Source organism: Rhagoletis pomonella, unplaced genomic scaffold (assembly GCF_013731165.1).
Source record: "Rhagoletis pomonella isolate Grant_MI unplaced genomic scaffold, Rhpom_1.0 Rhpom_scaffold_00003, whole genome shotgun sequence".
Classification (NCBI taxonomy): Eukaryota; Metazoa; Arthropoda; class Insecta; order Diptera; family Tephritidae; genus Rhagoletis; species Rhagoletis pomonella.
Genome location: NW_023458557.1, coordinates 39,471,391 through 39,489,342, shown reverse-complemented (window position 1 = coordinate 39,489,342; position 17,952 = coordinate 39,471,391). Strand labels below are relative to the sequence as shown.

At 37.8% G+C, this 17,952-nt stretch overlaps 1 protein-coding gene across 1 annotated transcript in view; it reads right to left on the bottom strand.

The window, feature by feature from the left end:
• Window positions 1-17,952, bottom strand: part of LOC118735208 (ATP-binding cassette sub-family G member 4) — a 602,774-nt gene that overhangs the window by 372,022 nt on the left and 212,800 nt on the right. The window contains 2 exon segments of the mRNA XM_036464856.1: window positions 1,113-1,335; window positions 1,337-1,565. Coding sequence (XP_036320749.1) covers window positions 1,113-1,335; window positions 1,337-1,501 — 388 coding nt within the window. The 5' untranslated portion in view covers window positions 1,502-1,565.

Here is a 17,952-nt window from a genome sequence, read left to right as displayed (position 1 = left end):
TAAGCTTTTCTCGTTAAAACCAGCATATGCTCTGAATTTCATCAAAATCGGATAACATATTTCCGCCCACAAGAGCTGTAGGCGTGGTACCGCGTCGAATTTGACCATTTTTCACATTTCTTCATTCCTAAGTGCCGAACAGCGCATATACAAAATCTCAGCGAATTTCTAGTACGGTTACTACTTCTGGCCGCAGCTTATATGGGGACGTCCCGCTGTGGCCCGCACTCACGAAAATTACGTTTTTGACATTTTTCATATGATTTGACCATCGGAATGGGCTGGCTGTAGATATTTCATCTATTTATAATGTTACTATAATGATATGAAAAGGACAGCCCGTCTGAAGTATGTTAACTTATACTTGCAACGATGCTCTTTGAACATTGGCTGGCAGTAATTTAAGACCATTAGAATGAGCGGGCATCCCTGAATTCATTTCTATATATTGTAAAAAAAAAATCTATCAAAATTTCAAGTCATCCGAAGTATGAAGTTTAATAGCTAAATACGCTGTTCAGCAACCAGCCCTCCATATCTCGATTTATATATTAACAAGCTAAGCTCACAAAAAATTTCAATCGATCTGAAGTATAATAAGCTTTTTGGTCATGAGCTCTATCTATGTCTAGTAGTTTTTTTTTTTTTTTTTTTTTTTTTTTTTTTTATATTAAAAGAACTTGTTCTCCTTGGCGTACGCCAAAGAACAACTAGAAGTGGGAACATGTAGGACTGAAAAATAATATGTATGTTTAAAAACACTTGTATCAAATTTGATATTTCTTACTTTTAACCAGTTTTATTACACAAATATAGGCGGCGTCCGGGTAACTCGACGTAACGTCGCATCGCCACAGGCAAAACATATTGGCTACAGTTTGTCATATTGTTTGCCAGATATACGTTTTATCAGTGCACTTGCACAACATTCGCATTCGCAAAAGCTCCGCATTGATTACTGCGAATGCGAATATTTAAAATTAATGCGAAGGACCCAGATGCATATGTACATCCATAGAGTTTCGTTTACTATTGAATTTTTTCCTAGTCTACACTAAAAATGTACAAGTTTTTTAGACCGTTAAATTAGCATAGTTCGAGTATTTATTTACCTTTTCCAAAGCCCATTTGTACGGTGAGTGAGAGATCTTTGAACTCAATGTCGACAGGCTGGCGTGAAGGTAAGTTCGAAATGGGTTCATCACTACTTTTCTCCGCTTTACCATTACAACAATTACTATTAATGCCTTTTCCCATCTGCGATTTTGGCTGGTGTTGCTCCAGGTGGGTCTCGACCGTTTGAGACGTAGCATCGGTGGAAGGTGCAGAAGAAAAAAACACTTCCACCACTCCGCCAACCATTCATACTGGCCAATGGCACTGTAGTTGAGTTATAGACAGGGATGGCACATCGCCGTTCATCAACGACATCAAAGCCCAGTCCCAACGCCGATGTAGGCATACTGGAAGACGTAAAAAACTGTTCTCGGGCTGATAACATTTGAATACTTTTCACATAAACTGGTACGTGCGATAGATTCTAGTGATCCGCGCAAACTTTGGAACTGAAATACAGAAAAATTACATTCATTAAACGATTGTTACAAATATCAGCTTATGTATAGGATGTATGTATGTAAATGTATTTATAAATGTATATGGTTGTGCAAATAAACGACAATAGTATTTTAAAACAATAAGTGATGGCAAGGTACGATTATACATATGTATGTATAAGCTTAATGTTAATTTTTTAAAAGTAATTGTGTCAATCATTTAACATACATGCTAGCATATGTATTTCTTTACATTTATAACTACATGTTTTTACATGCACATGAGTACATACTACATATATGTATGTACACATGTATATTAGGGTGCCCATCGAATGCTTTTCTTGGAGATTTCAAGACCCCACCCCCTCATTTTATTCGATATTATGAGAAATAGTATGGCCTATGTTTATAGATTTTTGATGTGTATACATCTTTGGTTTCGGTAGGGGTAAAATTTGCGAAGCTGTAACCAGCCACAGACAAATTTTTTTTTCCTACCATAACCAACCAAAACGTACCAAACATTTTTTTGAGTTTTAATTTTTGTTTTCAATGTCAAATTTTTTAAAAACATAGTTAACATAAACTAGTAAAACTAAAACACAACTAGATTAATAAAAACAAATTAACTGCGTATAAAGATTCATTTTACTGTACAGACTTGTCCATATGTACATATGTCTCTTTACACATACATACATATCGTCACAAGATACGAATAAAGACGCGAGCTCAAAAGTTGATAGCGAAAAAAGAGGCGTAAAAAAATTTCGGAGAAGAAAGACCCTTAACATAGGTGACGGCAAATAAAGCCGCGTTAACCTCTTTGACAGCGAAGAAAGACCCATAAACTTATGTCCGCGGTCAACTATATTTTCGAGTGCAACAGTATTCTCCAGAACTCACCAAAACTCTCCGAGCCTTTATTCGTGTCAAGTGACGATAATATTACTATTACGTCGAAAATACCCGCGCTGCGACCTAAGAAGATATGTTATGCTAAATCAAAATTGTAATCACTCCAACCTTAGGCTGTTTAAAAAGCTCAGAACTTTGGATGAGGCCATGTTCCAAATTTTAGATGGAGAAGGCAATCGTTCTCCAAGGTGTATCAACTACGATTCATGCTTCGTCGACAGGCACATAGAATATACTCTGGGGTTTCTTTCACCAGCCGACAGTCCTACAGAAAGACCCATTTAATTAAAACCGTACGTTAACTTGCAGTGTGCTGTCAGGTTGCCAGTAAGAGTTCTAAGTTCAAGGTGTCTTTCGTAGTTCCTGCTGGAAAGAGTTATGCATATCTTTCATTGTCTTATTCCCTTTGACTTCGCCAGTAGGAAGCAATTTGAGATTATTCCCAGCTAGCTCCTAAGTATTTCTGCATTTGGGCTTCACGCTTTGCGAGACAGTCAGCCCTTTCGTTGCTTTCAAACCATTCATGCGTGACGCTATTGTGGGCTCGCAGGTGGTTCAAGAGTTTACAAGCCTTGATGCAGTTTTAAAGGACTCTAAGGCCTTTAACGCTGCCTGTATGTCCAACAGAATATTTATTCTGGCCTCATTTGCCTTCTACATTGACATTCGCGAACACAGACTTCGATTGGGAAGACTTCCGTCTGAAATATGCTTGAGTACGAGCCCATTGGCAGACTTTTGTGGAATCTTTGTCCAAGTACGCCATAAATTATATCGCTACCTAAAGGTGAAAAGATTCCAAGTACGTTTTTTTTTTTCAAAGTTTAATTTTTGATGCAGAATGACAGGTAATACGAAACTACATCGATTTTTCGTCTCTCGTGAAAAATTTCTAAAAATGGACTTGGCACCTTTTCACCCTTAGGTCACGATATATGGATGTCCGTGTTGCATATTGGCAATAATAAGGTAAACGTTTGTACTTATGAATCAGGTATATTTACATATTTGTGGCCGCCATTATACGAACGCACCGGTGAAATATTTGTGTAAAAAAGGTTGCTAAAATATTTGGAGATACGTACATATTTTCTATTTTTCACAAATAACTATTACTCATTGTCCCGAAACCTACTAAAATCCAATCAAGCCTACCAACCTACCAAATGGAAAAAAACTTTCCAGTTTTGGTAGGAAAGGCCCATGTTTGGCAACACCGGCTGTAACGCATAGCCCAGCAGAAAATTTCCAAGGGCATGCATGTCTATTTCAGCAGAAAATTTTTAATTTCATTAGACGCACCCTGTGTTTACTTGCTATTGCAAATGATTGCATATATTTAGACATATGCAGAGTAAGAGAAAATGCGGTAAAAATTATTATTATTTCCGATTATGCAAACTCCGCGCAAGCATACTGCTGTGTGCCTATGTGCACGGGGCACCGAATTGCGCATATGGAAACTGTGCATTTAGACATTATTTCGGTTTCAACCGAAACTGTGCATGTATGCTTTATTTCGGTCTTTACCATATGCATTATTTAGGTTTTCAACCGAAACTGTGCATGCATGCATTACTTCGTTTTTTTCATATGCATTATTTCGCTTTTAAAACGAAAGTATGCGTATGCATAAATTCGGTATTTTCTCATATGCATAATTTCGGTTTTCAACCGAGACTGTGCATGTATGCATTACTTAGTCTTTCACATATGCATTATTTCGAATTTGAACCGAAATTATGCATGCATGCATTATTTGGGGTTTTGTTATATGCATTATCTCGGTTTCAACCGAAACTCTGTATGTATGCCTTACTTTGTCTTTCACATATGCATTATTTCGGTTTTGAACCGAAATTATACATGCATGCATTATTTTGGTTTTTGTTATATGCATTATTTCAGTTTTCTAACGAAAGTGTGCATATGAATAATTTCGTTTTTTTCTAATATGAATTATTTACTTCTACTTAGTAAGGGTTATAATCCTTAAGCGCGGTCGAAAGCCGCCTACGCAGATAGAAGTTCTACTCAAAAATTCTTCCTCCCCCCTTTTGCGGCAGCACAGAAAGGAGAATTCTACTTAGTAAGGGTTTTAATCCTTAAGCGGGACCGAAGGCCGCCTACGCAGACATAAATTCTGCGCAAAAATACTTCCGCCCTTCTTTTCCGGCAACACAGAAAGGAGAGTTCTACTTAGTAAGGGTTATAATCCGTAAGCGCGTTCGAAGGCCGCCTACGCAGAAAGAAGTTCTGCGCAAAAATAATTCCGGCGGCCTTTTCCGGCAACAAAAAGGAGAATTCCACTTAGTAAGGGATATAAATCCTAAACGCGGTCGAAGACCGCAAGACAGAAGGGGGAATTCTACTTCTTCTTCTTCTTTTTTGGCGCTGTAACCGCCTAAGCGATTTTGGCCGAGTTCAGCAAAGCACGCCAGTCGTTTCTCCTCTGTGCCAACTGACGCCAATTGGAAACGCCAAGTGAAGCCAAGTCCTTCTCCACCTGATCTTTCCAGCGCAGTGGGGGCCTCCCTCTTCCTCTGCTACCACCAGCGGGTTCAGAGTTGAATACTTTCAAAGCTGGAGCGTCGGTGTCCATTCGAACGACACGGCCAAGCCAGCGGAGCCGCTGTATTTTAATTCGCTGCTTTATGGCCACGTCGTTGTAAAGCTCATACAGCTCATCGTTCCATCGTCTGCGATACTCGCCGTCGCCAACGCGTAAAGGCCCGTAAATCTTCCGCAAAATCTTTCTCTCAAACACTCCAAGAGCTGCCTCATCGGATGTTGTCATTGTCCATGCTTCTGCGCCATATACCAGCACGGGCATGATGAGTGACTTATAGAGCGTGGTTTTCGTACGTCGAGAGAGGACTTTACTCCTGAATTGCCTACTCAGTCCAAAGTAGCACTTGTTGGCAAGAGTGATTCTGCGTAGGATTTCAATGCTGACATTATTATCGGTGTTAATGCTGGTTCCCAAGTAAACGAAATTCTCTACTTGGAATTCTAATTAAGTAGTAAGAAATGTAATGCCTAAGCGCGGCCGAAGGCCGCCTACATAGAATTTCAACCGAAATTGTACATATATGCATTATTTCTTTTTTCAACTGAAATTGTGCATACATATATGCATTATTTCGGTTTTTTCGTATGCAATATTTCGGTTTCTTTCATATGCATTATTTCGTATGCACAGTTTCCATATGCACAATTTCAGGGTGCCTATGTGCACACATACTTAAGTTTGCATGTACATACATATGTATGAACTCATTTGTCGCAAGTGGTTTTGATATTCGTAACATGGTTTAAGGCATAGGCTTAGTAGTCTATTCATAAAAAAGTAAGGCGAAAATTTTAAAAATACTGAAATCATTTTAACTGGGTCCTTAGATAACTTATGAACATACATTTACAATACTTTTCGTGTAAAATCCTGCAAAAATGTCAAACAGCAAAATTACTCTCTGAAGTGAGAGCAAAAAGTGAGTAATAGCAAAAACTACGGAACAAAAAAGCATCGGGTAAAATCTTGCAACTTTATTCTTTATATCACTCTCCAAAAATCGGTCACATTTACAGGATTTTGGACTCCAAAATTTTGAGTATGGGATCATTTTTTCTGTAAAAACCTGTAAGTTCATTGAGTAAGAGGAAATGCCGAAGAAATGAATTTAGCGTCCCATTTTGCAAACAATAGATGGTATGTTATATGTATTCATGACTTTAATATAAACCAAGCGGCAGATAAAGCCGAACCACAGATAATATTCCTAAAAGAAAAACCAAATTTAGGAATACAGTGGTATCTGGCTGGAGTGAACACCCGATGCTAAGAACACCCGATGCTACGAACACCTCGAAAGAGTGAACATGAAAATTTTTCCATTGAGTACTCTATAGAGTGAACAATTCTGAATCTTTGTAGAGTGAACAAAATTTAAAACCAATTCCTTCCAAATTCAAAACTGTAACGAAAAACTTAATAACAAAAAGGATAATCTCTTTCGCCAGGCCGATCCCCGTATAAGGGGTTCTCAACTCGGAGATTCGGACTAGTAAAGTGCGAAGACCATCTGAAGACCTGTAACTTCGCCTCTGGTGTGAGCAAGCTTTGGTCAACCGTGAGGTCATTGTCCAATCCGACGAAGCATGACGACAGAGTTGAAATATCTCTTGGCGACCACGCTTCGTCCGACCCGGAGCGATGCGCGAGCTATTTTATCCAACAGTTCGTACTGCATCCTCCGAACCAGAAGGCTGCACAAACTGCCAACACCAAGTGCGCCTCTTTTTTTCAGCAGCGATGAGGAAAGGATAGCCATAGGGAAGGCGAAAGTCTCCAAAGCGATTGAACCCGACGGAATTTGCATGCTGATGCTCAAAAATTTGGATCCTGCGGGAGTGGACTATCTAACTAAGGTCCTCAACCTGTCTATGGCCACTCTCATCGTACCAGACATCTGGAAAATGGGGAAGGTGGTTCCACTGCTTAAACCGGGGAAACCGTCCAACAAAGGAGAGTCCTATCGCCCGATAGCTTTCCTTTCCCCGGTTGCGAAGACACTAGAGACCCTTCTACTCCCGCACTACACAAATTACTGAACCCCAGCGAAGCATCAACATGGGTTTCGTAAAGTGCACAGCACAACAACAGCACTTGACGCCATAAACACCCAGATAACTCGTGGCCTTAACCGAAACCCCCCCTGTGCGAGAACTATTCAAGTAACGCCGAGCTTTCTCGCTTCGTCACTGCACGGAGCCTAACCCTCTCCCCTACAAAATCCTCAGCAACGCTTTTCACCACTTGGACAAAGGAGGTCAGACTGCAACTGGGTATCCTCGTCGATGACGAACCAATTCCAACGTTGAATAACCCGAAGGTCCTCAGAGTAACCTTCGAAGGTCTGCTCTCCTTCTCGGCGCATACAACCGCAATTGTCAATAACGTACAAAGCCCCAACAAACTCATCAAGTTGCTAGCCGGCAGCACCTGGGGCAAAGACAAAGAAACGTTGTTGGCAACGTACAAGGCAATTGGCCGGCCGGTTCTGAACTATGCAGCGCCTGTGTTATTACCGGGGACTAGTAGGACGCAGTGGATGAAGCTGCAGACCTGCCAAAACACGGCACTCAGCCAGCGACAGGGTTCCTTCTGGTGTTGCCGCAACATCACCTGTGCGACGAGGCACATATGCTCCCGATTAAGGAGCATAACACAATGCTCTGCAATCAATTCCTAGTAGGGTGTCATCGTGTTAGCACCCAAACAGACATCTGATTGCGGAAGAACCCTCGCCACGGCATGTCAGAAGGGCGACAGTCCCGAGTTATATAGACTCTCGACCTTCGAATGCCGTTCTGGGCACGCAACCACCTGACGTGGACGAGACAGAGCTTCGTCTGCCTTGGGAGACTCGGACCACATAGCCCAACCTCGATCGGGCTACTGCAGCAGGTTGAACTCTACCTGAACAGAATAAATGCAGATGTGCCAAATGAATTCCCGACATTCGGAGAGACGCTCCATGCTCGCAGCATCTCTTCACATGCCCACTGAACCCCACCCTGCTAAGGTCTCTGGCCTTATGGACAGACCGCATCGAGGCTTCACGCTTCCTGGGTCTACCGCTATAGAGCTTGACGACAACGATACAACAACAACAGAAAATATGTGTTGGCATTAGCTGTGGGAGAAGACGACACTTCAGAGTTCTTAAAAATTTAACTTTAAAAGACGCACTGCGCAATAAAATTGATTTTAAAGAACAATAAACTCAATCTGGATATAGTGAACAGTCTGTTTTCTATGAACTGGTCTTGCATTAATTAGTTCACTCGACCCAGATAGCACTGTATATAAAAATAGAAATGCTCGAACTACAAGCTGAAAAGCAGTATTTGATGCGGTCTTTTCAAGTTATTTTATAAGTATCATATTTTGTTAATCATACCGATTATTTCATGTATTAAAATAATTAAAAATGAAAATGAATAAAAAAAATTTTAATCAGCAAAATGAATAAAATTAAGTGAAATTGATGTTAAATTTCTAACCTAACCTACATATGTATATATGTAACTGAATATAAGTAGATTATCCTCATTTTGGAGCTAACCTCCCTAATCTGTAATTAGAAAAAGAGATTAGCCATACAAAATTATAATTATAAAATAATCTCAGATTAAGCCGATAACTTTTTAGTTTCCAACCTAGTTTTATCGATTATAATTGCGAAGAAGAGGAGGAATGTCAGATGTAAAAGTAAACAAAAATTGACTTTAGCAAGGAAAAGAGGTTTGTACAGGTATTTTTAATAAAATATTAAGTTAAAATATATTTAAATAGCATAAGTAATATGTGTAGCAGAAAAAAGTGAGCACGGTGGCACAGAGAAGAAACTTAACTTTTCCTCGAGTTGTGAGAATAACAAGCACAACCAATTTGACAGCTAACGATTTTGATTGAGATTATGTTTATATGTAAACGTACTTTTATGCTTTGCCGTACGTATGTATATGTTTACACATCAAATTTCATGAGTAGCTGGTACTCGCGCCTTTTTTTAAAGGTCATTTAGAGGTCCTGGCGATTTATGTCAGATAATAGGATTTTGTAGATTTATGCGTTTTTGAATGACTATTTTTGATTCCTTTTAAAATATAATCTGAGAAGAGGATAATATAGGCCTTTAAAGTGGTATATAATAATCTATTGTTGGACTAGGCTTGTTTGGATTTTTAATCGGGTAAATTTAAAAAATACCCATATATCTCTTAATCTTTTAAATTTTGACCATCGATAATTTATACAATTTCAAAATATGGAGTACTTTCTAAAATTAAATCTTTTTTTCAAATGAACTGATACCTCATTTATTGCAATTGCACAAAAATTGTCGAATTTAGGCGACTTTCTTAAATACGGCCTCGAACTTTTATAGGTCTATGTACCGGAATTTAAGATTTTTTGAGCAGCGTGGCTAACGAGTTCATCAATATTTATTCAAAATTGATATCTACAATCGCTCTTTAGCAAAAAAGTGGTTTTTCAAGAAATTTTGGAAAAAAGGGCGATGGCACCGCCCACTTATATTATATATGCGTATCTCAAAAGCGACTTGACCGATCTCGACCAAATTTAGTAAATACATTGTTCTTAGCCTCCTTAAGTACCGTCTTGAATATTTTTGAAAGCTTTGAATTTTTGGAAATTACCGTTACGATGGTGGAGCCCGTGGTTTTTGTCCGGTTTCAAAAATTTTCAACACGGCGCTTAAGAAGCCAAAGCGCAATGTGTTCACCAAATTTGGTTGATATCGGTCGAGTAGTTTTTGAGAGACATATATATGATATAAGTGGGCGGTGTCACCCCCATTTTTCCCAAACTTTCTTGAAAAAACACGTTTTTGCCAAAGAGCGATTGAATTTATCAATTTTTAATAAATATTGATGAATTCCTTAGCCACACTGCGCAAAAAATCTGAAATTACGGCACATACGCACTACATATTATCGTTTTTTAAGTACAAAACCGCGAATCGTCATTCTGCAAAACCGCGTAACTGACATTGGCTGCCAAAAATTGGATTTGCTCACACAAACTCTTGGCTCAATCCTTATCCATTCGCCCTGAAATATACTAGCCAGAAATGCGATTGCTATATGGACGATATGTATAAATTCAAGGCCTATATTCGACAATTTTTTTCGGTTGCAATAAATGAGGTATCAGTTTATTTGAAAATAGATTTAATTTTAGATAGTACTCCATATTTTGAAATTGTAGAAATTACCGATGGTAAAAATTTAAAAAATTAAGAAAAATATAGGTATTTTTTTTGTAATTTACTCAACAAGCCTAGTCCGACAATAGATTATTTTATATCATTTTAAAGGCCTATATATTCTCTTCTCAGATCATATTCGGTTTTTGAAATCGAATCTAAAATAGTCATTCAAAAACTCATAAATCTACAAAATTCTATTTTCTGACCTAAATCGACAGGTTGCGACCTCTAAATGATCTTTAAAAAATGTATAAAAATAGGCAATACTGTTTCTCATCAAAACGAATAAAATTAGGGGGTAGGATCTTGAAATTTCCAAAAAAAAAAACATTTTCGATGGGCACCCATATTATTTACATACATATTTATATGCATACAAACCCAGTAGCGAAAATGGTCACTGGTGATATCGTCACTAATGAGGATTTAGTGACACCGATGCACTTGCGTCGACATATAGCTGACAATGACGCTGGTGACAATGTCATGCACTGTGTACTGCTATCAAAGAATTAGAATATACATTGTCTTGCAGCGGTCACTTATAAAAAGTTCATTGCACCACTTTGTTGCTGGAATTCCATCAACGATCACTGCATGACAAAGACATGCAGAGGTCATCAACGACTACATATATTACCATTTGTATGAAAGTCATGAACGACGTCCATATAAACGGAGCACAGAGTCATTGAAGACTTAACGTGGCCGTACAAGACACTGAAGTGATTAATGCATGACATTCGCTACGGGGAAGTATTGATTAATTTTGTTTTTCCTTATTCATTGAATTACGTATGCTTCTACCATGTAAATATTGTGTAAAAATAAGAGATAATCAACTTTGGAGAGAAACATATTTTTTAGCTCAATCAGCGTGTCCGTGACTTGTTAGTTTGATTCCATATATTAATTTGTTATCAACGTTAGGACCCCTGAGGTGTGACAATCACATGCCTTGTTTAGAAAAATATTATTTCAGTTATACACATCCATAGATATGCATACCCACATGCATCAATATGTTTGTAAACAAGAATATTTTTTTTGTAAATTTAAGTTTATACTAAAATAATACCAAATAAATACTTCAAAACGAGGAGTCCATAACAAACCCTCTCTCCTCTTAAACCCTTGTCCTTAAAGTTTGTAATTAAAAATGATAGAACTAAACTTCCTTATTAGATATTTACGAGATTCACAAGACGTGTTAACCGTCGTAAAATCTTAAGCCTAATTTTTTTTTATGTAAAATATTGATTTACAGCCGCACTCAGAAACGTTTCTTAAATTAGCTCAAACGGGCACTTAAATAATGATCGTTAAATCTGTTAATTAATGTTTCCTCTCAGAGTCAAAAATTTTGCAATACAAAATTTAAGTATGGCCCCAGTTGCGGCCCTTTATTTTTGTGGCATCACTCACTTTTTTTCGTTCAGTTTGAAATAAAATATAAAAATAAGTATTTATATCATTTTGCGCGCACTGGCTCAACAGATGCAATGGCTGAGTGAGCAGAGCACTGCGTGCCATTCGAGTGCTAGGGCAGGAACATTTTTTCCTTTTTTTTATTTTTTTTCTTGTTCAATTTTTATAAACTGTCCTTATTGATTTTTTTTTGCTTTTTTGATCTAATTTTCTTTTGATTTATAGATTTTGTTGCTTTAAAAAACATTTTTTTAAATTAAATTAAATTTTTAGAAACTGTTTGCTGAAAGACAAACAAGACCAATAACAGGCCAATTCTGGCATCTGTGTTTCAACTCACCTCAGTCTTTCGAGAGACAACTATCTTGAAAGCTCTTTTCTGTAATGATGAGTAATGAGTAATTGAAAGATGTGCTAATAGAGTTATTATATTTCGATGGCTGAGCGGAAGATCGACCTATCTCGGAATTTAGTTGAAGAATGCCCTATCTCAGCTGCCGATTCAAAATCGCCCTATTTCAGCTTATTTTCAATGTATTTTCGTTTGAGATAGGGCGTTTTTGAACCGAATTCTGATATAGGGCGTTATTCAGCCAAATTCTTAGATAGAGTGTTTTTCAATAAAATTCCGAAATAGGGCGTTTTTCAATCAAATTCTGAAGTAGGGCGTTCTTGAAAAGTTTTCTGAGATAGGGCGTTTTTGAACTGGCTGCCGAGATAGGTCGATCTTCCACTCAGCCATCGATTTATCGTTTAGTAATAAGTTCTTTGTTTACTTAACTTTAATGTACATTAAATGCTGTTAATGAATCATAAACTGACTCTGAGAGGTAATTTTTTCAAATCATTACTGAGGGACACTTTAAGTAATCATTAAACGACTCTGAGTGCGGCTGTTAGGCAAAATATTACAAATTTAAAACGGTCATAGCAAAGAAATTTGACCAAAGAATGCAAAACGATTTTGAGGTTTTACTACACGCGTCTAGGTCTTTCATCCTGCGTTGGAATTATTAACCGAAAAACAAATATGTATACATATCTGTGTTTGTATGGAATAGTAGCTTATGCTCAGAAGCTGGCTTTAGTATAATGCGGCATTCCCATTATTCTTTAATCGACAAGGAATTTTTTGATGAGACTTAATAAGAATATTGACTTGCTAGTTCGGAACTATTTCTCGTACGTTTATTTGCCAAAAGTTCTTCAACGGCACGGCGCCAGTGAGTCATTCGCAATCGTTTGCTGCGAATGCCGCGTTATACTAAAGCCAGCCTTTCGCCATAAGCTACTATTCCAAATGAACACAGGTATATAACAACAAATCTATATATAAATAGGCAAGCATGAATTAATTGGGAACAATTTTCTCCTATGTTTCTTAACCGATTCGAACGATTGTTGCTTTGTTGGAAAGGTGTTTCGGAGGAGGAGTGCACAAACTTTTAACTTTTCCGATAGGTGGCGCAAGGGTCGAGCTATACTATCGCGTTATTAGTCCGATTTGCTTCAAACATACGTTCGCTACATAAGGATAAATACACCTGCCAAAAATGAGCCCGATATCTGGCTCCAAGGTCGAGTTATGGAAAATTCAGTTCCATGCAATATGTTCTCATATATCTTATATATTAATACGCAAACATGCCTTTTGTGGTACTTAATCCCCATTGATTTAAATGAATCTCATATCAAATGAAAGATGAGTTGGTGTATATGTGCCGAATTTAGTTTTTAACCCTCTAGGGGCCACTTTGAGCAAAATATTAAAAAAAAAACTATTTACAGTCCTGATTGGTACAAGTTCAGCCCGAATATCAATTAGAGAAGCAACATGACATCTTATATATTATTACGCAATCGATTTCCATACAAATCCAATTCTACCTTCTGTTCATATGAATTATAAAATTATTTAACCGAAGGTATATAATCCCACATAATGCAGCGAATTAAAATACAGCGGCTCCGCTGGCTTGGCCATGTCGTTCGAATGGACACCGACGCTCCAGCTCTGAAAGTATTCAACTCGGTACCCGCTGGTGGTAGCATAGGAAGAGGGAGACCCCCACTGCGATGGAAAGATCGGGTGGAGAAGGACTCGGCTTCACTTGGCGTCAGTTGGCACATAAGAGAAACGACTGGCGTGCTTTGCTGTTGTCGGCCAAAATCGCTTAGGCGGTTACAGCGCCAAATAAGAAGAAGAAGAAGATATAACCCCACCTAACAATATTAGTCACAAGCACAATAAAAAGTGTATGAAATAAGTGAGACCTGTTAATGTAAACAAAATTTCTATCAACTGCTCATCTAACTTGCAAGTTTCTGCAAATTCTATGTTCGCGTACTATTTTGGATATTTTTCTCTTGTGAGATAACAGATGACATTTCGCCGGATTTTCGCTGTTGGACATTTTTTACTGGAGATTTTAAACGAACGTACCTATTGACTATCCAACATTTAACAGAATTGTTACGAACGGCTTCAACTGACTTAAAACCAGATTTTGAAAATCTCGCTTAAGGGATCTTTTGAATTTTCTTTTATATCTATCTTACGGACATTAATTAAATTAATGTTTTTCATTTCTATTCAACAATTTATATTGAGCTCGAGGCCGTTTTGAATTAAAATTTTTATTGTGGAAAAGCAACAAAGGCCTCGAGCTCAATATAAATTGTTGAATATAATTGTTATAAAGGCCAAAAAATAACAAAAACAAATAACTTAAGGACGAGCACACCTAAAAGTTAAACATTCTAAAAATTGAATTATTAGCAAAAAAACCAACAATACCAACAACCACATGATCAAGTGAATTGCAGCGGAATAGCTGCGCTTGATTGTGTTGGCATAACAAAAATGAAAATAGTGGAAAAAAGCAAACGATAATTTACAAGGCGTACTTAGCACGGTGCCTAGGCAACTGGCTGAGTCAGTGGGATCGTCGGTTCGAATCCTACTGAAAGAAGTCTGATGAGGAAATGTGGTGATTTCCGAAATAGCTATCACTTCTACCATATTTTCAAATTATTGTTGCTGTTCCATAATAAAAATTTTCATTTAAAACGGCCTCGAGCTCAATATAAATTGTTGAATATAATTGTTATAAAGGCCAAAAAAATAACAAAAACAAATAACTTAAGGACGAGCACACCTAAAAAAAGTTAAACATTCTAATAATAGAAATATTAACAAAAACCAACAAAACCAACAACCACATGATCAAGTGAATTGCAGCGGAATAGCTGCGCTTGATTGTAGTTGGCTTAGCCAAGTGAAATAGTGGAAAATAAGCAACAAGAATTAACAAGACAAACTTAGCACAGTGCGTAGGCAACTGGCTGAGTCAGTGGGTGATCGTCGGTTCGAATCCTACTGAAAGAAGTCTGATGAGGAAATGTGGTGATTTCCGAAATAGCTATCACTTCTACCATTTTTTCAAATTATTGTTGCTGTTCCATAATAAAAATTTTCATTTAAAACGGCCTCGAGCTCAATATAAATTGTTGAATATAATTGTTATAAAGGCCAAAAAAATAACAAAAACAAATAACTTAAGGACGAGCACACCTAAAAGTTAAACATTCTAAAAATATAATTATTAGCAAAAAACCAACAATACCAACAACCACATGATCAAGTGAATTGCAGCGGAATAGCTGCGCTTGATTGTGTTGGCATAACAAAAATGAAAATAGTGGAAAAAAGCAAACGATAATTTACAAGGCGTACTTAGCACGGTGCATAGGCAACTGGCTGAGTCAGTGGGATCGTCGGTTCGAATCCTACTGAAAGAAGTCTGATGAGGAAATGTGGTGATTTCCGAAATAGCTATGACTTCTACCATTTTTTCAAATTATTGTTGCTTTTCCACATTAAAAATTTTCATTTAAAACGGCCTCGAGCTCATTATAAATTGTTGAATATAATTGTTATAAAGGCCAAAAAATAACAAAAACAAATAACTTAAGGACGAGCACACCTAAAAGTTAAACATTCTAAAAATAGAATTATTAGCTAAAAACCAACAATACCAACAACCACATGATCAAGTGAATTGCAGCGGAATAGCTGCGCTTGATTGTGTTGGCATAAAAAAAAAGAAAATAGTGGAAAAAAGCAAACGATAATTGATACGCCCGCCTGTACGTGAACGGAAGTGTGAATACGTGCATATGTGGGTGTACACAAAGCAGCCATAATGTTGCATAAACGCTGGCAACATCGTATAATTAGTCGGTAATCATGTAGCGCTAGCAACATTGGCGGTGATAAAGCAGTGTGAGTGTGAGTGTAGTAGTGTGAAAGTGTGAAAGTGGTAAGTTTTAATGGGGCCTTTGAGCAGAATTGTGGATTCCATGAGTGGTTTCATTCGGCCAAGTCACCTCTATAAAAGGCCGTAAGGACGGCCAACGGGATTAATATAGTGGTAACGTGTCCAGTTGAAGTCGATTTTGTGGCGAAAGTTAGCGCGCGGAAGTGTTTTAAATACCAATATACTTAAATACAAAAAAAAAAAAAAAAAAAAAAAAAAAAAAAGTAAGAACAATTAGATCGTTGTAAGACGCGAAATTCAAACGGTTCCGCGCATATCCATTCCGCCAGCTATAATTTTTATATTAAACCAGCTTTCATCGAGTTTACCGGATCGGAATTGGAGGTAAGTAAGCGTGTCAATAATACAACTAGCTTACCAATGCTTTGGAGCGCCAAAAGTCCCGAAGTCAAGCGTTTATTGGGTCCAAACGCTGGTCAGGACTAGATTGGGTTGCCAAAAATAAGTTGGACTCCAGGCTAGGCCGGCCAGCTACCATAAAATAAGCGGCCAAACATACACATGCATATGCGTACTGCAAACGGAGATGTACACATGTACGTGCCCATGTGCATGTGTATGTACATACATACATATATGCATATAAGCAAATATATGCAAACGCAGCACCGCAAGACCAACATGTTTCTGAATTATACTTGGTATTTCAGGTCGCCAGCAGAGGAAGTGCGAAAGGACCTCCAGTAAGCACCTCTTAGAGTCACATCGACCCTTGGAAACACCTACAAACATCGCCTAGCACCGTGGGATATAACGACAACAGTGGAGCACACGCACACGTACGCGACAAGAAATCCACCCGCACGCAGCACCACCATCGAAAACGTTGACTTTAATATATATATATATATATATATATATATATATATCTACGCTGCGGCTATTTTCTGGAGGAGATTGCACTGCCACTGGGCCCAGCAACATGAGGATAGCATAACAGCTGATCTGGAGACACAGGCCGGAGTGGGTCAACGGCCGCCGTAGTACGACAGAGGGAACCAAACAGCAATAGCTGAGCACCAAATCAGCGCGAGAGGAACGAGATATTCAGCGACTACGTGGGAGCAAAGCTAAGCAACAACAACACCAACATCGTGCACCTATCACCAGAGCCACCAGTAGCGGAGCAGCAAAGCAGCAGGGACACTCATACATGAACATAGATAGCATAATCTGCTCAAACGGTCGCACTCAATTAATAGGTGGAGTACTTTGTTAGTTGAGATCGGATGTCGAATAGAGATTAGAGTTAACACTTCTTTCTTAGAGAATTTTTTGTTGAAGAATATTATCTTTTTAAGTACATACATAGTTAGTTATTTCCTTTTCATAATAGTTTTAACGCCGAAGTTTTGCTTACCTAGTCTTGTATTTTACTATTCCCTCTCTTGTTAGTTTATACGCCACTAGATTAGTTTCCTGTTCACTTGAGTTATTTATTCTTCTTTTAGCTTACATTCCCATTATCAGGGATTTTTCTTTTACATTAGGTTTAGGGATTTTTCGTTTGCATTAGGGGTAGCAATAATACAGATCGCACTCACTTCGGCATACCTAGAATTCACCGTGCACCCTAATATGATGCAATTTTAGAAGAGATTTAGTTTTTTTATATAAAAAGAAAAAAAAAGGGATACAGTTTTATTCCGATGAACTGGGGATGTATACACCCTACGGCAGTTTAGATGGATCCGCGTCTTTTTTTTTTGTTTTTTTATTACTTATTCGGTTTCTCTTTTGCTCTATCAACTATTTTGTTTGGCTTTGCATCACTAGAGGAATAACCTTTCTTTAGTATTTCCATGCGATTTAGGTGTGGTCCTTACTTCTAAGTAATCATACCACGGATTTTGAATTAATGATTTATATTTTTGATTAAGCTTCCGATTCACTTTGTTTTTTTTATTT